The 19,343-nt window shown below is 34.8% G+C and overlaps 1 protein-coding gene across 1 annotated transcript; it reads left to right on the top strand.

Moving 5' to 3' along the window:
- The first annotated feature begins 3,667 nt into the window (after window positions 1-3,667).
- On the top strand, window positions 3,668-5,807 carry LOC18443076 (uncharacterized protein PHLOEM PROTEIN 2-LIKE A4). Its single transcript, XM_006853277.4, has 3 exons — window positions 3,668-3,756; window positions 4,181-4,302; window positions 5,184-5,807. The coding sequence occupies exons 1-3, from the start codon at window positions 3,715-3,717 to the stop codon at window positions 5,575-5,577; spliced, it is 558 nt and encodes a 185-aa protein (XP_006853339.1). The 5' UTR covers window positions 3,668-3,714; the 3' UTR covers window positions 5,578-5,807.
- Window positions 5,808-19,343: the final 13,536 nt, after the last annotated feature.

Raw genomic sequence — 19,343 nt, 5'->3', positions numbered from 1 at the left:
AATTTCTAAATTTTTTAATCATGAACTTTAATTTTTTTAAAAAATCAATTAAGTTAAAAGTAAGGATTTGTGAGATGATCGCTCTTTATAGTTTATATAGTTTTTTTTTTAAAAATTAGTAGGAGCATACATGTACAGAGATTGAATGGAAAATGGAGAGAGAGGAAGAGAGAACACAATATTTACATGGTTCAAGCAAAAGCCTTACGTCTACGGATCCAAAGCCCAACGGCCACATCTTCTCTAATTTGGATGAAAGTTTACATCAATAAATAATTCTATATATAGAAGACAATCACACAATTACAAGATATAAATATGATATGATTCTTGGAGATATAGGTAAATAGTATGAGGCTTTATCATCAAACTAACTTGATGACTAAGTAACTTTGACTTCATCTATTCTATGTAAGGTAAATAGTAGGGTCCCTTTCTGTGCAAGGGATGACTCTCTCTCTCTAAACTTGGTCTTATATCTCTCTTACAAGAAAGCCTGATTCTTCCTTGATGAAACTTGGCGTGTCTATCTCTCTACTTAATTGAAGATGCACGAGTCTTATGCAGAGGAATGGGGTGTTGACCTTGTGAAAGAGAGCACTCTAAGCTCTGCAACAACCAAATACATGGATTTATTTTTATTTTATTTTTATGTTTTATTTTTTGTAGATACAACAACCATGTAGATTATTTCCCTTGAAAAACTCGATAGTTTTGTTCCTCCCATAACATTCAGATTGTGGTGAAGAAAAAAGAATGCCAAACATTAAGTAGGCCATTTGATTTGAATCTAAATGCAATCCAGTTTCTGAGCATGGATGCAATAGATGTAATTGAGATATATCTTTTGCCACATCTCCATGTTACCGATCTCCAAATACACTGCGATAAAACACAACTAAAAAGAAGGTGGAAAATATTATCGTCATCAAATTTACAAAACAAGCACACAGAATTTGTAGAAATCTCTCTTTGCTGCAAAAGAGGGAAGGTAGGGAGTCGATAGCGAATAGCCAACCAAGAAAACTATTTGGCCTTGGGTGTCACTTGAATGACCAAAAAGCTTTAAAGATAGGCTGAGTGGAACCATGTGACGAATAAAGTTCCATGCCTCCTTAATAAAAAAAGTCTATAACAAGAATGAACCCACATTAGGAAATCATATTGTGGTTGTAATAGAGTTACAAATGCTTCTACCTCCTTCCACAACCTAATTAGTGGACCAGAAGTAGGAGAAGGAGGAGTCAATGTCTGAAGGGAACCCTGCAAAAAATTGGCTACCTTGGGTTTAGCAAAGATCTCAAGATCTTTATGAACTTGTGCACCATAAAATTCCCAAATAGTTCTTTGTGATAATTAAGGACCTGCCAAAAAATCCTCTGTCAGCCATCTCCAATAAACCACTTGACATTATGTGAAGTCCTAATAAATAAGGTTTTCATGCATAAACAAGACTAAGATAATATTCTATTTTTTTAAAATGTTCCAATAAGGAAGGGGAATTTTCAATGTGAAATATAACTATTTGACAAGCAACATGCAAAGATTGATTTGTTTTCAAATAAATCTAATTAACATGAAATTTAGTTAATATTTCAAATTTGTGATTACAAATTTGATTGTTAAATTTTTTTATACTTGTAATTTAAGGAATTTGAAAAATGGTTTCCTTAAGTAAGAGTTTCCTAATAAATAAGGCTTCTTTTTATGCATAGGATGGAATAAATTTCAAAGAGAAAATAGACCTTTTTTTTTCTAGTTATGAATTTTTATTGTTTAAATACTAATTTCCCCTAGAGCCTATAGGGTGGGTTCGGGCATTGTCTGCCCTTGACAGGGCCGATGAGGCCCTGGCCATGTTAAGGTTGGGCTGGGTTGGGTTGGGCTGCGTCAATTACAATCCAAGAAAAAAAGGCTAAAATAATATGAAAAAAGGGCTGGGTCGGCCCTATCGTGTCCTTGGCCCAGTCTCCTAGCCATTGGGCCATATCTTGTGATCCAAGCCTTTGTTTTCTCCGGCTATACTGATGGGCCGAGCCAATCTGCCTAGCCCATTGCCTGCCCTAATGTAATTCATATATCAGATGACAACGAATTTGTATTTTTTTTTTTAAAGACAATAACAAAAATCTTTAGTTTTCTTTGCTAACCACTTCTTAACTTATATGTAAATCTTAAACTTCAACTTGAAATACAACAACCATACCAACTTCTCTCGCACTCTTCTCATACATTCTTTCAATTACGAAAAGTGCAGGACAATTAATTGTATAAATCTTAGCCAACAAGTAAGAGATATTATGATACTAATTTTCTAATGGGCTGGCATTGCGTCCACAGCATGTGAAAGCTTAAAAGGTGCACATGAACTTTTTAATGGTTTAGATTGAACCATGCTAATCCAAGGGTCAATAATGAATCTCCTTTTTTATTTTAAATTTTTTATTTAAAAATGATGTTAATATGAAAATTTGGTTTTAGGTTCATTTTTATAAGTAAGATTGCATAAAATGAATGAAATATATCTTAAAAATTATTGACCAAAATAAATTTAAAATATTTTAGTAAATTTTTATTTACACACCAAAATTCAGATAAGCATCTTATTTAAATAAAAATAAAAATAAAATACGAGAATAATTTTTGGCCATATGCAATTTCAACCATTGGAAGGTAGTTGTGCACATTTCCACCCGTCCAAAGGGATATTTTTCCATGTTTAATTGATCTAGGGGACATATTAAATCAAATATTATGTCAATAAATCAACCTGAAACCAAATACCCCAACTTTTTCAATAATTTCAAGATTATCCTATCCGGCTATTACAGCTAGCGCCAGCCTAGGCCCTCCAACGTGTGCGAGAATCAACAATGACTTAGACAGATAACATGTGTATCCAATGTAAAGAGTATAATTTAGCACTAATTTGGCACTAATGCTCCATTATTTTTCAATGAGTTGTTAAATAAGGATTTGGCCTTTATCCCTTCTATTCTGTTAGGACCACTCACCCTCATTTCTTTTTGGCCAAAAAAAATGCACAACACTGTTTGAACACATGTCACACGTTGAAATGGGAATATATTGTAAGGTAATAAAGCAAAAAGGCAAAGGCCACTTGCATGTAGCAAAAGTTAAGATGCTTCAACCCAACCGGACCGGACCTGCACCAAGGCCACTTGCATGTAGCAAAAGCTAAGATGCTTCAACCGGACTGGACCGGACCTGGGCCTCTTTCCATGCATTCCTGGAACACTTAACATATGTGTTTCCATAGAGACTGAAAAATCTCTCTGGCCTTCGTAAAAAAAAGTTCAGAGAAACGAAAAGCAAAGAGAAACACCAGCTGCACAAAAGTGTTTGCATCGATCTTAAAAGAAGAAAAGCGATAACATTTTGTTAGTAATTTGGTGTCCAGCAATACTCTTCGATGACTCAGAGTGCTTATCGTGTTTTATCTTATCTTCCTTTTTCCTATTGCTTTTGTGCCGCAATTTTTCGTCCGGATCCATTGTTTCTCTTGGTCTATAAAGCCGGCACTCGGCGGTCTTCTGGCGAGTCAGGATCCATTGTTTCTTCTCGTTTCTTTTTCGTCTATAAATCGGGAGTTGGGCAGCCATCCATTGAGCATTGCAAGTAAGTTGTTTTGGTTCGGATAGTCTCGGATTCTCGCTCTACTGGGTCAAGAGTACCATTGCTAGGTTTCTAACCATGGCCAACAACTCTGGTCCACACTTCGATGGTAGATATTCGGTGAGTGTCGATGGGGTTTTCCATGGAATTCTCTGTGCAAGTTTTCATAGTCATAATCTTAGAGGTTTTAATGTATTGGTGGAAAAATATTTCCGTAAAAATAAGAACTCCCCCATGTGATTAGATATGAGAATATTTTCATACTAATTCATCCTGGTGCATTTTTTCATGTCAACTGCAGCCAATTACTGTGAAAAAACTCTCAGGCTCGACTTTTAAATTTTATTTATTTTTTCTTTTCTTTCTTGAGTCTATTAGGGCCAGGTCTAATAGACCCCTTCGGCCCGATCCAGGCCAGGCCAGCTCCATTAATACCCGAGCTGGGCTTGGGTCAAGGCTGGCCTGGCCCTTGCCAGCCCTAGAGAGAGGGACGGGGGCATAGCTTTATTGGCCTTCAACTTGCATTCTCACCATCTTGTTACAGAAAGATCCTGCTATTCAATTTGAAGGAGATACATGGCATATACCAGCAAAACGTCTGCACATTATTTGGGGAGCCGACGGTCGATTTTGGCGTTTCATCCAAGAGGAACCTAAAGATCTCAAGTAAGTATAATTTTTTATCATCTTATTCCTTTCTTTGTTTTGAAGGGTCTCCATGATGAGATAGCAATATGTCAGAGGTTAGCCTTAGGGAAAAAAAATCACAAAAAAAAAGTGATTTTCTTTTTGTAATTTTTATTGTCTCTATTATGTTTTAGGAATAGGGCCTGGGCTTAAGTGGTTAGCGGTTGACGTAAAATGTTACATCCCAAGTTCTATTCTTACCACTGAACTACCCAAAAAAAAAAAAATGTCTCTATTATGTTTGAAGCTACTTTTATGTATATGACATTGTGGATCATAGAGTTAGGGGTGTAAAAAAGGTTGGCCCAGGTTAGGCTAAGTAGACCATCTGTCTCATTAAGCTCATTTTTCAACTAATTGGACTCGACTACATGAATCCTTGTCATGTCATTCTGCTCTATTAAAGATCCTACCTTCAGTGAGGCCATAATTCTTGCATCTTTTCTCGTTACTTGCAAGCATGTCTGCCTGTCTCCTAATGCTAAAGGACCTTAAACTCATGTCTGGCCACCAGATCGGTCCCACTCATTAGCACATTGTTGATTGAAAAGTTGCATAAAATAGGGACTGCAAGCCTTAATACATACAACCGACCAGTTAAGCTAACAAGCCTTAAATTTACGCCTAGAACAACTCGATATGCCCTATGAGGGGGCCCGAACCTGGCCATCTAAGGTGGGCCTTTTGAGGCCCCCCCAATTCTACAGTCATGCATACAACATGTTCGGTAGTAGCATCTTAACAATCTGCATCCAAAATAGAGAGCTATAGATCCTGGTGACTGGCTAGCAACTAATACTTGTTCACAAAGTGCATTGTGGGACTATGACATGAGTCCTTGCATTTTCCATGCTACACAGGTCTGATCATGCTGCTGAGTTACTGCAAGTAGGTTGGCTTGAAATTAACGGAACATTCGACATGAGCAAGCTCAAAGTCGGGGAAGAGTACGAGATCGTGTATGTCATGAAGTTCAAGGTTGACGCATTTGGGTGGAATCGTTCTCCCGTGAAGTTTTCAGTGTCTGTGTGCAACCAAGAGAGGAAGGAAAAGGCTGTGCTCATGGAGGAGTACAAGGAGAGTAGCACAAAGAGGCCGCAGGAATGGTTTAAGATTGTAGGTGGTGACTTCAAAGTACCTGAGAACAACAATGGAGAAATAGAATTCTCAATGTATGATGTGGGGAGTGAATGGTGGAAGGGGAGTCTCGTTCTTGGAGGGGTTAAACTGAGGCCCAAGCCGAAACAACACTGACTTATTCCCTCTATTATTAGTCTCTTGTGGAGAAGATGGCTTGAGTTGTTTGTGCGGGAATTGCTCATTAGTTTCATTTGTACGTTCTTTGATTGTGAGATGGGTGTTCAGTTAACTACAAATATTAAGTAGAATACTTAGATCACTGGGATTTTCTTGTATTGCTTGTGTGTCACAGTTCTTAGTTGAATTCATTTATGGCAAGAGATATCTGAGGTATTGGTTCTAAATTTTACCTGCTCTCTCACTTTCTCTCTCTCTCTGGTTGGGCTACAGTCCTATCAAAATAAGTAAAACTTCATATCAAAACTCAACGAAAATAACAGTTAGCTTTCGGAAAATCTTCAAATTGATCAGCTCGGCCTGGACCGATTATGCTTGTGAAAAAATTATGGCTTCAAGCCTTAATATAGTGTGTATTGTAACATATTATCTAAATCGCCATTTCGTCCTAAAAATTAAGTGTTCACTGATCTACAATATCTGTAATAAATTTTGAGCTTCATATTTTAGGTGGTGTTGGAAATTGATTTTAAACCATCATGTAGATTTCTGATGGCCAAAGTGCTTTCTAGATAAGGATTTGAGGTGGGGCTTTAATTTGTTATCACAAACCCCTATGCTAACTCCTATCGGTGAAAATTAACAGTATTTTCACGTATAGGCTCCCCACCGTCTCTTTTTCTTGGACGGTAGGGGCTTAACACCGCCACGAACATATTACATACATTCGGGTACCGCCATAGACGTAGTAAGTCCGTGGTGGTCAATTTTTCATGTTAAACCACAACATACATAATAAGTCCCTCACAAGGAAAAAATATTATTCATTTCCGAATACAAGCATTAGAAAGTGTTTTTCTGATATATATATATATATATATATATATATATATATATATATATATATATATATATATATATATATATATATATATATATATATATATATATAATACTATGCAATGCTATAGGCGAAAATGAACAGTGATTTCGTTTACCCCCATCATAGTCCAAAGTTCATTGCGCGTCACGATTGTTTGGTAGTGTTTTATTTTTTATTTTTTTCTATAAATCAGAATGACCTGAAATTTCAAGCATATATTCATAAAAAATAGGGTAATCTTCAAAAAATATAAAAAAAATATTTTACATGAAAAAATTGATCAAAATATCTCCGAAATATTTCAGAGGTATTTTGGTCAATTTAATTTTCACGGATAACTTTTTTTATATTTTTATTAGATGTGCCTCAGTAAGATGTACATACTCTTCAAATTTTAGGTCATTCCGATTTGTAAATAAATAAATAAAAAATAAAATACTACTAAACAATCGTGACCGCACGATTAAATTTGGATGGTAATGAAGATATGCAAAATTACTATTCAATTTTACCTATAAACGGTGGAAAGACTTTTCCATATATATATATATATATATATATATATATAATGATCATCAATATACTATTCCGCTGACATATTTCTTCCATATATATAAAACCACTAAACTCTACCCTGCTTGTAGCCCTCACGGTCCTAGAGAGAGAAACTGACTCCAGCCTGGGCCCTTATAACCTTACTGTGGTTCTAAACCACACCTTAATGCTCGCATTCCTGGGCCTTAAACCCACACCTTTAATGAGAAGCCCACTCTTCCATTCACCCTCTTGGGTTTGCATCATAGAAAACTCTCTCTCTTCTTTTTCTCTGGTGTGAAAAGCAAGCACCCACATGAATCTCCATCCACTTTCGCCTCTCCTTTTCTTCTAGCGTTTGTGTGTGTGTTTTCGCCATTTTCATTTTGTTGGCAAGAATAAAGCTAAGTGTGACATTTTGTTCTTCCCACCCATGAGCTTCCTCACACAATGAAGGCCACGATGTTGTCCATCCCTGGAGAGAGGCATGATGCATCTATCTTTCCCCTCACTTCAAACCAGCAGACTTTAAGAAGCTCGGCCATTTCGATCTCGGGATGGCTGTGAATTCAGAATAAATAAATAAATAAAATAAATTGAGCGAGTCCATGGGAACCAGCCAAGATTGGCCAGATTTAGTATTTTATTATTTATTTGTTGAGGCTCTTCTATCCAGAAAAAAAAAGTTTTAGGTTTAGTTATCTACAATGCCTAACTAGCACAAAAAACTCTACATAATCCAACAAAAATAAAAAGTGCAACATACCACAACCATATTTATACAATTAAGGTTATGCAACTTTTTTTTTTTTTTTGAAGAGTACATTAAGTACTTTCACTTATAAGAGCAGATGTAGTGTGATTAGAAGAACAGATGTCAAGAAAAGTATCTAAATTTCTAAAATATCAAACACAAGTGTCTTATCTTTAATATGTTATCATACCCAAATTAGGCTCGTGATCCTAACGAGTCTCGACCCAATTCTTGGTTTATCCTTACAAGAAAACCACAAAAAATAAGTCATCATACGGAAATTGGGCTCGGGATCCTGGCGAGTCTTGACCCAATTCTTGGTTTATCCTTACAAGAAAACCACAAAATCTTAAACCAAGTAAACCTTACAATATTTCCTCACCTTGATTCTGGCAAACGTATCCAACGCCAATAACGGCCATCTTCGCCCCATACTATCTTTAATTCCCTTGCAAACAAAATGAAGTAATTTCCTCTGGATTCCTCATACACCCAATATCTCTAAACAGACCCAAAATAAGTAAAGATTTCCAATTGATGAACACTATGAACGCTATTTCACCCAAATATAATCATCTTACGATCAAGAAAAACATAAAAATTCTCACACATGGGGATGCACGTGCCAAATTCCACACTTTAACAACATTGTACAGAACTAGAGAGAGAGAATACCAGATTCTCCACCTTACTTCCATTGTTCATTTCCGCAAAAGGATCAAATTTTTTTTTTGGAAGAGTAGCAGCAAGAAGAGTATAATGAAGAGGTTCAGTACTAGGAATAGGGCTACGGCGTGGAGTAGAGCTTTTGCCTCCCATTTTCTGAAGTATTTGAAAAGCCCCAAGGCCTAGGTTGCTACAAGAACAACATTTATAATAGGGAAAAGTGTACAAAAACACCATTTACTTTTGGTATGAGAAGTCGCAATCATTCTTGTCATAAGGATTTCAAGGTACTTGTAAGTGAAAGAAAGACTAATGTGATCTTGCGAATGAATATATTTTGTTTATTTTTCTTCTTTTCGTCTTTTTTTTCTTCTTCTTTTTTTTTTTTTGGCAAAAGATTACTTACAAGTACCCTTATTACAATAACTCTTATTTCAAAGAAAATAAAACTAACAAATCTAAGATCTTTAAAAATCTTGATGTCACTAAACCAATTTTCTTTAAACAAAGAAAATATCCATAATTCTTATGCTTGCGAATATAAACACAATATAATTAAATATGGTGAGAAACAAAAAGAGAGTACCAAAGATTACTTCAACCGCGCTTAGTACACCCCATACTGAGTCTCCTCCTTCCGATGATGCTCGGGATCTATAATTGATCACTTGATTCTCCTACATATGGCAAAACCCTCTCAATGACATATTGATTTCGATCTAGAACCAACTACTTAAGGCTTCAACGCCTTAGTCTTGCTCAAGCCCCATTGGCTTAATCTTTGGAGAGATGAGAGAAAGATCAAAGAGAGAAGGAGAGATCTATTAGCAAGGGGATCCTCCCATTTGAGACCAAAAAATCAAATCACCACAAGCTAACCTTAGCTTGGGCGTGCTATCTAGAAACAACGAGAGAAAGATGATTTGGGCGTACCCTCTTAGAAAAACTTGAAAGAGATAGAAGATAAAACTTGAGTGTGCCTCAAAATTGGGTGAGAGAGATAGAAGATAAAACTTGGGGCATGCCTAAAAATTGGGGCGTGCCTCCCCTTTGATAATCAAGAGAGAACTAAATTTGGGTAGCGAGAGAAAGGGAATTATTAAAGAGAGAGGAGGGAATATATAAGTCATTTTATGAAAGAAAAGACCTCATTTTATAGATTTTCTATGGCTTAAGATTTGTCTTAATTCGTAGGGTTAAATCTTGACCATCGATCTAAAGAGACTTGTGGGGTGAGAGATTTGAGTCATCAATCTGTTTGATTCACCATCAAGATTCAAAGAGATGAGCTAGAGCTTTATCCTCCCTTTCGTAGATCTATTCACATCAAATCTTTAAATAAAGAACATGTCGATCTAAGGAGAATTGTGAGGTGAGAGATTTGAGTCATCTATCTGTTTGATCCACCATCAAGATTCAAAGAGATGAGCTAGCGCTTTTTCCTTCATTTCCTAGATCTATTCACATCAAATCTTTAAATCAAGAAAGTATATATCTTATTTTCTATTTTAGGATATCCAATCTTTATTTATTAGATCAAGCAATCTTTATTCAAAGACTTATTAAATATTTCAAATATTCAACATTATTGTGTAGTTAGCTATCCCGAAAAGATAAGCCAACAAACAAGGGATAAACATTCTTCCCAAGAAGAACACGGGTGGCAAGTGCCACCCTTTTGGTGGCCACGTGTGGGGCGCACTTAATCCACATTTTTTTAAATTTTGGGCCCCATATTTTATGGAGGTCCATATATTTTTAGAAAATATTTTATTTAATATTTAGATTTTTTAAATCTTATATTTTATTTAAAACATTGAAAAATTAATTTATCTTAATTTATAAATCCAAATGACAAAAATAAAATATCAGAAGATTCACAAAAATTCAAATAAACATTCTAAAAAAGCATATATCATAACATTAATTAAAACTAATTAATTTTTTATGGGAATCGGATCCGTCAGATCTAAAAATTTATCAATATATGGGAGCATTCCATCTTCAATTGCCGACCACGATTCACCTAGCTTTCTCAAACTGACTCGGCAGTTCTTATGACCCACAATCCAATATGGTGGCTCATGATTGGACCACCAAAGTCAACCAATAGACTAGGAAATCTAATTACAGTTTATGAATTTCAGGTTCTCCTCTAGAGACAAAAAATCATGGTCCTCCAGATCATGATGCAATCATGACTCTATGGTGCATAGGGATAATATATCGCACATGTACACGCTTCACCCTCATTGGCGAATCTTAAAACGACTATCTATGTACATGTCATATGATAATATAACGATGAGGTTTTAGCCTTGTCTCTAAAGGCTATTCATCACACCCATGGGCCACACAGTCCTTTGACTCTCATCTGGGCATACTCTGACCTCATCAAGGGCTAACCCACTAAATCTTTCTCGGTAGATCCCTATGCTCAAGTACCTTGCGTTTTTCCAAACTCGGCTGGCCTAGTACGTCGAGCCTAATCTGAGTATCGGCAAATCGCATTTGCCTAGTATGATCCACAAGAGGACCACACTCCCACTGAGTTTATGTTTCACTCTATAAAATTTTCATACAAGCTCTCATAAGGCCTTTAAAAGCCACATAAACCCAACATCGTCTACTTGGCCTTTTGAGGCCTTACAATCTCTCTTTCTCATATTCTCGTCCCCCCCAATTGCAATCTCACTCTCAAGCATTTTTCACTTACTCTCTCTGTTGAGCCTAGTTCGAGTATCGACAAATCACATTTGCCTAGTATGGTCCACAAGAAGACCACACTCCCACTGAGTTTATGTTTCACTATATAAAATGCTCATATAAGCTCTCATAAGACATTTAAAATCCACATAAACCCAACATCTCCCACTTGGCCTTACAATTTCTTTCTCATCTCCCCAATTACAATCTCACTCTCAAGTATTTTTCACTTGTTCTCTCTTATTACATTAACCATGGATTTTGTCATCAATCTTTTCAAAAAGGATTTGGAGGCAGCGCCTCTTTCTTTTTTATACTTGAATCTCATTACGAAAGTGATCGTAGTCCATCTTTTATGTCGCATCGTGAATCATGGATATGTTATCGCATAAGATCATTATGTACCCTCATCACATGGGTCGTATCTTCATTGGCTTAAAGCAGTTCTTCAATCAAGCTGCTCCCTTCTGTAGCCATACAACTAGTGTCATGCCGGTTCCATGTGTGAACAATGGTATGTCGTTCCAACTGACCATCAAACCCAAGTTGGTGTTCCCACTGGAATATTGAGTTTATTTGGATCTTTTTTATAACCGGATACCTGTATAAATAAATATCCAAGCAGCTAAAAATAATTGTGGGATTGTTAATAGTTCACACTGATACATAACACATAAGAAATATTATTTCAGCATTATCATGCCTGTATCCTAAGATAGTATATCAAGTCTCATACTAAACAATAGCTCAATGCTCGTTTGGTTTCGTAAAAACATTTTTCGAACTACAGAGGTTTCAACCACACTAGTCTCTTGGTTGTAAACACATACAAATCAAGTTGTCTAATCCACACAGCATGTGTCAAGGAAACCTTGCAAGATGACCTTCCTACAATATTTTTTATGGTTCAAGGTCTTATGTAATCGAGGATTCTAAATAATTAGAAACATGGGTCAAGGCATATGGGTATGTAAAAACTATTGCATGACAGATTTTCTCCCATTTTTATAAATAACTTCAAGACATAATGTTTTTCTCTTTTTTAAAAAACCATTGACTTGGTATATATATATACATTCACAAGAAATAGTTAGATAATAGTATGACGTTTTAAAATGATTTTTTATAAAGACTTAGTTGACCTTGCAAGACTATGTGGTTTTCTAAAAACCATATTCATAGACTTTGTTTTTTTATCAAATCATCCAATTTAATTTTAAAATACATGTTTAGCCTTCATAAATCATTTTATCGTATTTACCTTTAATTTCCTACCAAGTCAAGTTCATGGCTACAAAATAAAACAAATTATAAATACCATCTTATAATTTTATCCAAAATAAAACACGATTAAATAATGGTTATTAAAGCCTTGACAAAATACTTCATTTTTGACAAATATGGAGACTTTATCAAGAGTTCATCATCACATGCAAAACATCATATTATGAACATTACCGGTAAGCTGGTTACTAAGACCGAGTTCCATCAGACCACTCCCTTCATGCTCAGATATTTGAATGAGCCACACCCATCTCTCATGTTTCATACTTAGACTCAAAGCTCTCGATCAAATCACATTTCCATGTGTATCACTCCTTCAAGTAGTTCATACTCAAGTACAAGGAGGCACAAAAACAAAAGGTATTCAAAATTGGCTCTTTCAAATTTATTAGCACCGATCACCTAATGTCCATACACTCCATACATATTTATAAAACAAATAGCCAAAAAATCAAAGAAGTATATGAAACTTAAAAAAATAAAGGGTTATTGAATCATCTTTCCCAATATGACATTATCATGTAATGTGTGATAGATTTCATACCTCAAAACCATATAGTGTGGTACTTAGGCTTTCTTAATTCATTTCTTTACTTGTTTGACAAGTTTTTGTGATCTTGGAAGAGCACTCAACTGATGAATAATATATTAATCATCAATTTCATATGTCATGAAGTATCCATCCTTTTGCCACTTGGATTCTCTCTATCTCACACCGTGAGAAATAATCTTCTTCATCTCATTATTTTAAATATCACACTTTCGATTCTCCCATTGATCATTACCGTTTCTAAGCTACCATCAAGTCTCTCTCTATATTTTTTCATTTCGAAGAAACCAAGATATTTTTATAGGTATTGTGTTTCTTCTTCTTTCTGCTTATCAGATCGAATACTGTTAAAAAGAGTGTCATATCTTTCCAATTATGTATTACCTCTCTCTAAAGTTTTTATTATAATAAATCATACTTATAGAACACTATAAAATTCATTAAAATGAGCCTAATCCTTTTGAGTATTGAAATAGACTAAAAAATATAAAACAGTGCTCAGATCTGTCCCTAAATTGTATCATTTAGTGAGTCTTTATTTTAGTGGCATTTATGTCACAATGTAATTTTTTCAACAGAAAATCATGTTGAGTACCTCTTAATAAAAAAAATTTTCTCTCAATCCTCATAGAATTTCTTTCTGAAATCTTTTGTGTTGAAAATTAGACTCAAAACCAAATCATAACATCACAGTGTGAATCCCAAATACTATTTTTCTTCAGAGATAAGTGACATTCACGTCACAAAATAAATCATACTGCAGAATTCTAAGATAAACATTATCTAGTAAAATTGTATTTTCTCTGTACCATCATGGAGTTTCTCTTTCAAACCAATTTTATTTGAAAGTAGACACATAATGGTAACACATATATTTCCAGAAGCCTTATATCATTTTGTTAAGTAGGCTTGATAAATATAGTTATTCATGTCTCAATGAGAAATATACCAAATTGCAGAAAATTCAGAATGACCTATCTTCAATCCAAAATTTTTATTCCTCTTTTTCCGTAGATATTTCTCGCTCAAATAAATTTTATTAGAAAATATACTCAGAATGGAAGTCTACAAACCATGTGTGGGCCATAAAAGATTTTGTTAAGAATGTAAATAAAATCATGACTTCTAGGTTATTGAAATAGTTTTCATTGAATAAAACAACACTTGCGCACCCTTCAATAAATATAATATATCTTTCAAACCACAAGGAAATTTTTAATGAAATTATTTTTGTTTGAATTTGATGAGTTATAATCAAATTTCAGCTAGAAATAAAATCATATTATTGGTAGGAAAAATCACGGAACTCATTAGACAGTTCTTGGATTTTGTAGAGTCAGACCTGACACCCTTTATTGATTAATCCATAACTCTCCATTCCTTTAGGATCTCCCACTGAAATTTTACAGGTAGATTCTACTCTTAAAGACACATAATATCACTGAGTATGCAATGAAAAATATATCATTATCTTTTGCATATCACTGCTCTAATATAGCCCAAAATACCCATTCTGCTGAGTGTCTTTTTTGGTACTTGAAAATTCCAATAATTTTTAACCGTGGGTGTATTACGTGACCACAAAAGTAATTAGTTTTATTATATCTTATTCTCAAGCTTGACCTAGACTCAATAAAAAGAAAAGATAACTAATGACATCAAGTATCAATAGCTTTGATACCAATAAAAGAAAGACTAATGTGATCTCACCGGTGAATATATATTTTTTATTTTTCTTCTTTTCATCCCTTTTCTTTTCTTTTCTTTTCTTTTCTTTTTCGTTTGGCAAATATCATTTACAAGTAGCCTTATTACAATAACTCTTGCTTCAAAGAAATAAAACTAACAAATCTAGGATCTTTAAAAACTTTGATGCTATTAAACCAAATTTCTTTATACTAAGAAAATATCCACCATTCTTATGTTTGAGAATATAAACACAATATAATTAAATATGGTAAGAAACAAAAAGAGAGTGTCGGAGTCTACCTCAACCGAGCTTAGTACATCCCACACCGAGTCTCCTCCTTCCGATGATGCTCGAGATCTATGATCGGTTACTTGATTCTCCTATATATGGCAAAACCCTCTTAATGACATATGGATCTCGATCTAGAACCAACTATCTAGGCTCTCAATTCCTTAGTTTTGCTCAAGCTCAATTAACTTAATCTTTTGAAAGATGAGAGCTAGATGACAGAGAGCGGGAGAGATCTATTAGCAAGGGGATCGTCCCCTTTGCTACCCAAAAATCAAACCATCATAAGCTAACCTTAGCTTGAGCGGGCCATCTAGAAACAATAAGAGAGATGATTTGGGCTTACCCTCTTAGAAAAGCTTGAGAGAGATAGAAGAAAAAACTGGTGTGCCTCAAAATTAGGCGAGAGAGATAGAAGATAAAACATGGGGTGTACCTCAAGATTAGGGCGTCGCCCCTTTGGTAACCAATTGGTAATCAAGTGAAAGAACTAAATTTGGGTAGGGAGAAAAAGAGAATTCTTAAAGAGAGAGGAGAGAATATGTACGTCATTTTATGGAGAGGAGAGAATATGTACGTCATTTTATGAAGGGAGAGACCCATTTTATAGATTTTCTATGACTTGGGATTTGCCTCTATTCGTAGAGTTAAATCTTGACCGTCGATTTAAGGAGACTTGTGGGGTAAGAAATTTGAGTCATCCATCTGTTTGATCTACCATCAAGATTCAAAGAGATGAGCTAGTGCCTTATCATCATTTTCTTAGATCTATTCCTATCAAATCTTTAAATAAAAAAAAAAATATCTTATTTTCTATTTTAGTATATTCAATCTTTATTTATTAGATCAAGTAATCTTGATTCAAATGTTTATTAAATATTTCAAATATTCAACCTTATCGTGTAAGTTGGCTGTCCTGAAAAGATAAGCCAATAAACAAGGGATAAACATTCTTCCCAAGAAGAATACGTGAATAGATGGGACATGCCACCCTTAGTAGCCACGTGTGGGCCTCACTTAATCCACATGTTTTTAAATTTTGGGCCCCATATTTTATGGAAGTCCCATATATTTTTCGAAAATATTTTATTTTATATTTAGATTTTTTAAATCTTATATTTTATTTAAAACATTGAAAAATTAATTTGTCTTCATTTATAAATCCAAATGACAAAATAAAACATCAAAAGATTCACATAAATTCAAATAAACATCCTAAAAATTCATATATCATAAAATTAATTAAAACTAATTATTTTTTTATGGGAATTGGATCCGTTAGATTTAGGAATATTTATCAATATACAAGGGCACTCAACCGTCAACTGCGCACCACGATCCACCTAGCTTTCTCAAACTGACCCAGTAATTCCCATGACCCACATTCTATTGTAGGGGCTCATGATTTGACCAACAAAGTCAACCAATAGACTTGGGAAATGAATCCTAGTTTATGGATTTCAAGTTCTCCCTTCGAGATAAAAAATCATAATCCTTCAGACCATGATGCAACTATGACTCTATGATGCATAGGGGTAATCTCTCGCACATGTACACGTTTCACCCTCATTGGCGAATCTTAAAACGGCTATCTATATACATGTCATATGATGATATAATGATGATGTTTTAGCCTTGTCTCTAAAGGCTATTCATCATACGCAAGGGCCACAAAAACCTCATCTCTAAAGGCTATTCATCACACACAACGGCCACGCAGTCCCTTGGCTCTCATCTGGGCATACTCCGACCTCATCAAGGGTTAACTCCCTAAACCTTTCTCGGTAGATCACTATGCCCAGGTACCTTGAGTTTTTTCAAATTCGGCTGGCCTAGCATATCCAGCCTAGTCCGAGTATCGGCAAATCGCATTTGCCTAGTATGGTTCATAAGATGACCATACTCCCACTGAGTTTATGTTTCACTATATAAAATGCCCATACAAACTCTTATAAGGCATTTAAAGACCACATAAACCCAACAATAAGAGTGTCATTGATTAGGCTCAAAATTTCAAAAAACAATTCTCGAATTAAACCAAACCCTATTATTTTCCACTTAATGTCAAAAATGGTCATTACTTGGCCAAATGGAAAAATAACACTTTTGTCAGCTTTGACAAGATGAGTTGTACATGCAAGAAGCATTTCAAGTTCCATGTCGGGGCATAATTGCCATTTACCTACAGTTTCAAAATTTTAATAATAGGAAGTACGCAAGAGAATAAGAAAAAAGATAACGGTTTCTATGAGTCCACGTAGAAACAAGTCACCTCTTAAAAATCTATTTTTGAGATGGAGTTTTGGACTTAATCTCTAACATGGATATCATGAATATGAAAAAATAAAAAAAATTTAAAAATTAAAAATAATAATTTTATTAAGAAAACTAGGTTCTATTGTTTTAAGATAGACAAGCTATTTGCATACATCTTTAAGATAAATGCTTTATACCTTGGGACTACATAATGTAGACATGCAGTCCAGCACGCATAAAATAATTTTCCAAAAAAAAGGGAAAGCTGTTGTTCTTTGATGAAACGCTTGGCAAGTGAAATATGCGAGGGAAAAAAATGGAATAAATTCTCCCACCATCATCGAAGAGGAATAATACTATGCTTGGTGAGTGAAAAATTGAGTGGAAGAACAAATTCTCCCACCATCGTCCAAGAGGAATTCGAGTTACACACAAAATATATGTTGATATGTGACCATTTAATATTTTACCTTTCTCCACTCTTCTAACCATAGATAGCAAGACCACATTGAACCGATGGTCTGATTGGTCGGACTGCCAATAGATGCTTTGACCAATCTATTCGACAGTAAAAACCTAGGTTTGATAAAACAACATGTTAAAATCAATGTTTGACCAAGGTAATTAGATTTACCGGTTTCAACCCTTTTGGACTGGCTAAACAAAGTGGCAAACCTTTTTTCTAATTATTACATATTTTTTTAATATTGTTATAATTTTTTTTAATGTGGGCTAAATCTGGTCAAATTGGTTCAATCATTTCTCGGACCAATTTTGACTGGCCCAAACACCTCAATGGTTTGGTCCTGATAACACTGATTCTAACTTAAAAATCTAGAGGGTTTTAATGAGAATTTGGAATTAAATCAAAGCATATGTGTACAATGTTCAATAATGAATATCGTAGGTACATTTTCATAAATTTATCTACAAATAAGATGAAGCAATGAAATGATATACATAATTATGGATACATATCAATACGGATATGCATTGTATGGATACATATCTCTAGGATATGGATATCGCGTGTTAGTATTGATATACATCATTATAGATATATATCAATATGGATATGCATCGGTATGGATATTAATACTAACACGAGATATCCATATCCTAACAAAAGTGAGAGAGATCTTTTGGCCACATAGATTTCCCCTCTTCTCTCTCTCACATGCATCTCTCTCTTCTCTATCTCTCTCATACAGATTTTAGAGAGAGATAAAAATAAGGGCATATTTTTGCCTCATTTTAGAGAGAGTTGAAAAAGGGACAGGTTTATGCCACCTTAGAGAGAGAAAGAAAGGGTGGAAATTCAACCCCTTTTGTGAGAGAGAGAGAAATGAAAAAATAAGAGCGAAGGGAGAGATGATAAGGACGGTGACCACCTTTTTAGAGAGAGATGAAATAATAGGGGTGGCGCTCCTCTTTTATTATATAACATTTTCTGGAGGGAGTGCTATTCATATTGGTCCAAGTACAATAAATCTCTGAGGTTATTTGCTTGGGTATTACAGCACACGGGCAAATGTTCAACGCACCCATGTACCCGAGTGGTACATGGTTACTCACCTCTGCATATGGTCGAGGGTTAGCCAAATCTGAGCCAACTCAACTGTGTCTTGAAACACTGTTCAATAGTTAAATATTTTAGGTGCATTTTGATAGATTTTCTTATGAATAATATGAAATAATGCAACAAATAGAGGATTTCATATATTAGTTTATTGTAATACAAAAATGTTATTATCACGCTCAACACGTACACACACATACACAACTACATATACTACTTTAAGATGTCCAGAGCCTTGAACATGGTTATCAAAAGAATGGAGAAATTGATGAGAAACTTTTTGTAATGGCTCATGGGGAAAAAACAAAAATTTCATCTGGTTGCATGGGATTATGTGTGTACTCCAAAGAAAATGGGTGGCCTGGGTATCAGGGAGTTTAAGCCTATAAGTGAGACACTCCTATTGAAGTCGTGGTGGAAGATGGAAGAGATTAAGCCGTTCTTATGGAAATGGATATTAGCAATTCAAATTGGAAAAACATTGATTTCATAAGCTCCTTTTTAGTAGACATAACAAATATAATAAATGCTGGCTCATAATGGATTTAAAACCAAGCTTGGGCAAACTAAGTA

Source organism: Amborella trichopoda, chromosome 2 (assembly GCF_054954075.1).
Source record: "Amborella trichopoda isolate Santa Cruz 75 chromosome 2, AtrichopodaSantaCruz75HAP2 v2.0, whole genome shotgun sequence".
Taxonomy (NCBI): Eukaryota; Viridiplantae; Streptophyta; class Magnoliopsida; order Amborellales; family Amborellaceae; genus Amborella; species Amborella trichopoda.
The sequence above is the reverse complement of the archived record's forward strand: the minus strand, read 5'-3'. Positions and strand labels throughout refer to the sequence as shown.